The following is a 3,014-nucleotide window of genomic DNA, read 5'->3' on the forward strand; positions in this document are numbered from 1 at the left end:
TATTCATGGTGCAGATATGTGCAAGGGGGTGGTGTTGTGCAGAGGCAGGAATTAGTAAATAAGATCCCTCCCAAGCCCACAATTTACAACTACATGCTGCCAGCCAATAGTGGTTATGCTCAGTGGGAAAACACAAGCAATTGGGGGCCAATGCATGCCCCAGGCACAGCTGGCCATTGGGCAGATGTGGAGTATGGGGATATTAAGCACATGCAGGTTTTATCATCATTGGCAATTACATCAACCTGTAGGGACCCACACAGCCACCTGGGCAAGGCCAGATTGGAACCAGCTGCCCCTTCTTGTGTGGATGGGAGGGCCTGGGAGTAGGCAAGGCAAAAGGGATGATGGGGTAGATGGGCTGTAGTGGGCAAGCAGCTCCTGGTAAGCTGGGGGTGGCCCCTTGTAGTAATTAAAATGGCATGGTGTATGTACAGCATGGAGAATCTGGCTGATCTCTTGCATGGAATGTGACAGACACAAAAGATGGTATCGCCCCACCCAGATTTGAACTGGGGTCCCAGGTACCAGAAACCTATATGCTGCCAACTACACCATGAGGCGCTCTTCTTTTTTGAGGCAAATTTTGCTTGTTTTCCTTTTTTTGCTCTTGTGTTACGACAATTTTCGCTTGCACTTTTCTCTCCTTCCTGATTGGGCCTGTGGTCCGTATTTCCTGGGTTGGCGACCGTCCGTGTGCGACGTATGCCCTGAACACCACACGAAACACAAAACACTAGTCACAACATGTTGCGAGCACTCGCCACTGGAGCCGCAATGAACGGAATAGAAGACGAGGTACCCTCCCGCCTCTTCTTTCTTTTTCTTCTTTCTTCTTCGTTCTTCGTTCTTCGTTCTCCTTTTCTTCGTTCTTTGGCTCAAGCCATTCGCTTTGGGGGGGGGGGATAGGGAACGGGCCTCGCCGCCGCGACGGTCCTTAGCGGCAGCCAGCACCAGGCCTCGGCCAACGATGTGGAGACCATTTCCGCAGCACTCATGACCAAGGTTAGTTAGCACTTGACCTGACCTGCGTGTGTCGTGTCGTGCGGCCGTGTCGTGTTGCATGTCTTACATTATTTTTATGCTGACGTGCGTGCTTTGCTTGCCACCGAAGATGGTGGTCAAGTTTCAGGCCTTGAAGTGGGTCGGCTCGGTTGAGGTCAAGGGCGTCTTCAGTTCGCCCGTCCTCAGCTCCTCCTTCTTCGTCCAGGGCCAGTTCGGCGGCATCATCGGTAAGAGTGTGCGTGCGTGTCGTGCGTGTGTCGTGTTGTGTGCGTGTGCGTGTCGTGTCGTGTCGTGTGCGGCTTACACGTGACGTCTTGAGCAGGGAGCTCGAGCGTGGAGGAGACGACCGTGCTGCAGCCCGACGAAAAGGAGCGGGCCAAGTGGTGGTCCAAGAAGCTCAAAGAGAAGCTCAAGTACATGAAGCAGAAGATCGAGAACATCGCCTACGGCCTCAAGGACTTCCGCCTCACCGGCCGCCTCGGCGTCATCTTCAACCTCCTCGCACCCACCATTCTCACCGGTGCTCTTCATCACCACACGCACGTGTCGTGCGTCGTGTGTCGTGTCGTGTGTGTCGTGTGTGTCGTGTGTCGTGTGTGTCGTGTGTCGTGCTTCCTGTGCGGTGGCTGACTTGGGAGCAATAGCGGGGATCACGCTGGGGTTCGAGATCAAGATCGAGGTGCTGACGGAGAGCATCATCGGGTCGATCACGACCGAGGAGTGGAGCCAGCGGATGCGCGAGAAGGTCCAGCGCAAGCTGCAGAAGCAGAAGGCACGCCAGGGCTCGTGCGGCCTGCTCGAGAAGGTGGCCCCGTGCGTGGCCAAGCGGATCGAGGACCGCAAAGAGCGCCGACTGCAGCGCATCGGCAGCGAGAACGAACTTCTCACCGACGACGAGATGCGTGCGCGTGGTATGTCTCGTGCTTGTTGTGTGTCGTGCGTGTGCGTGTGTGCGTGTGTGCGTGTGGTATCGAGTGCGTGCGTGTTGAGAATTAGCTCTCTGTTGACACGCACAAAACAGAGAAAGAGAGGGACGACATCGCGATCGAGAAGATGATGCTCTCGCTGCAGGCCACCAAGATGAAGATCGATTCGCTCGGCTGGATCGGCTTCGCCCGGGTGCAGATCGACCTGGGCCTCCTCTCCGTCTACCTCCAAGGTACCGCCTAATCGACAAAACAAAGCAACTGTGTGCCGTGTCGTGTCGTGTGCGTGTCGTGTCTAAAGCGTGTGCGTGTGCTCTCGGCCGCCAGTGAATTTCTTCCGCGTGGCGACCCAGCTGGCGTTCGACGTGGAGTCGACGCTCGCCGCCAAGAAGGAGCTGGAGGAGAAGCGCGCCGAAGACCCCCAGAGCTCGGCCGGGAAGAGCTCGGCGGCCTCCAAGCCGGCCATCATCGGCACCTACCGCAGCGGCAGCGGCAGTTCGACCGACCTCGCGCCCCAGGAAGCGAAAAAGAACGAACACGAAGCCGCAGACGACAGCGAAGAAGAACGAAAGCGACGAGGAGGCGGTGAGTCAGCGCCGGTCGTGGCGAAGGAGGACAACGAATGGGCCAAGGCCTGGAGCCGGATCGTCGCGCTCGTGGACCTGCCCGACAAGAGCGAAGAGGACTCGACAACTGCAGAGCAGTTGAAGGCCGTACAGAAGGCCGGCGGCAGCGGCGGTAGTGGAATCGGGGCCGCGGGCAAGCGAGAGAGGGAGGGCCTGCGGGAGCGGGGCTTCAAGAAGGGCCTCGAGCTGGGCATCAACAGCATCAACAAGGTCTCCAAGGCCAACTTCAAGGGCATCCACGCTGGCGGTAACATACTCTACTCCAACCCTCGTGTCATTCACAATTTCAGTTTTACTCACTGTGGCGCTGGTTGTGCTGGTGCAGCCAAGGTGGGCGCTTCGTTTTCGTTCACGGTGCTGGGCTTTGGCATCCAGACGTCTCTCGAGGCCGAAGTCATCTCCGTGCGCACATTCTAGCACCCTCGCACAACGTGGGACCTGTAACACCCCTTGTTTC

General features: G+C 57.5%; 1 protein-coding gene across 1 annotated transcript; it reads left to right on the plus strand.

Annotated features, from left to right (window-relative positions):
- Positions 1 to 747: 747 nt before the first annotated feature.
- On the plus strand, positions 748 to 2,974 carry ACA1_148240 (uncharacterized protein; the record flags this gene model as incomplete). Its single annotated transcript, XM_004335240.1, has 8 exons — positions 748 to 798; positions 910 to 1,005; positions 1,115 to 1,232; positions 1,328 to 1,525; positions 1,650 to 1,907; positions 2,027 to 2,164; positions 2,259 to 2,804; positions 2,883 to 2,974. 8 exons carry the CDS (start codon positions 748 to 750, stop codon positions 2,972 to 2,974), a joined length of 1,497 nt encoding a protein of 498 aa, XP_004335288.1.
- Positions 2,975 to 3,014: the final 40 nt, after the last annotated feature.

This window comes from Acanthamoeba castellanii (assembly GCF_000313135.1).
Source record: "Acanthamoeba castellanii str. Neff unplaced genomic scaffold scf7180000084714, whole genome shotgun sequence".
Classification (NCBI taxonomy): Eukaryota; Discosea; order Longamoebia; family Acanthamoebidae; genus Acanthamoeba; species Acanthamoeba castellanii.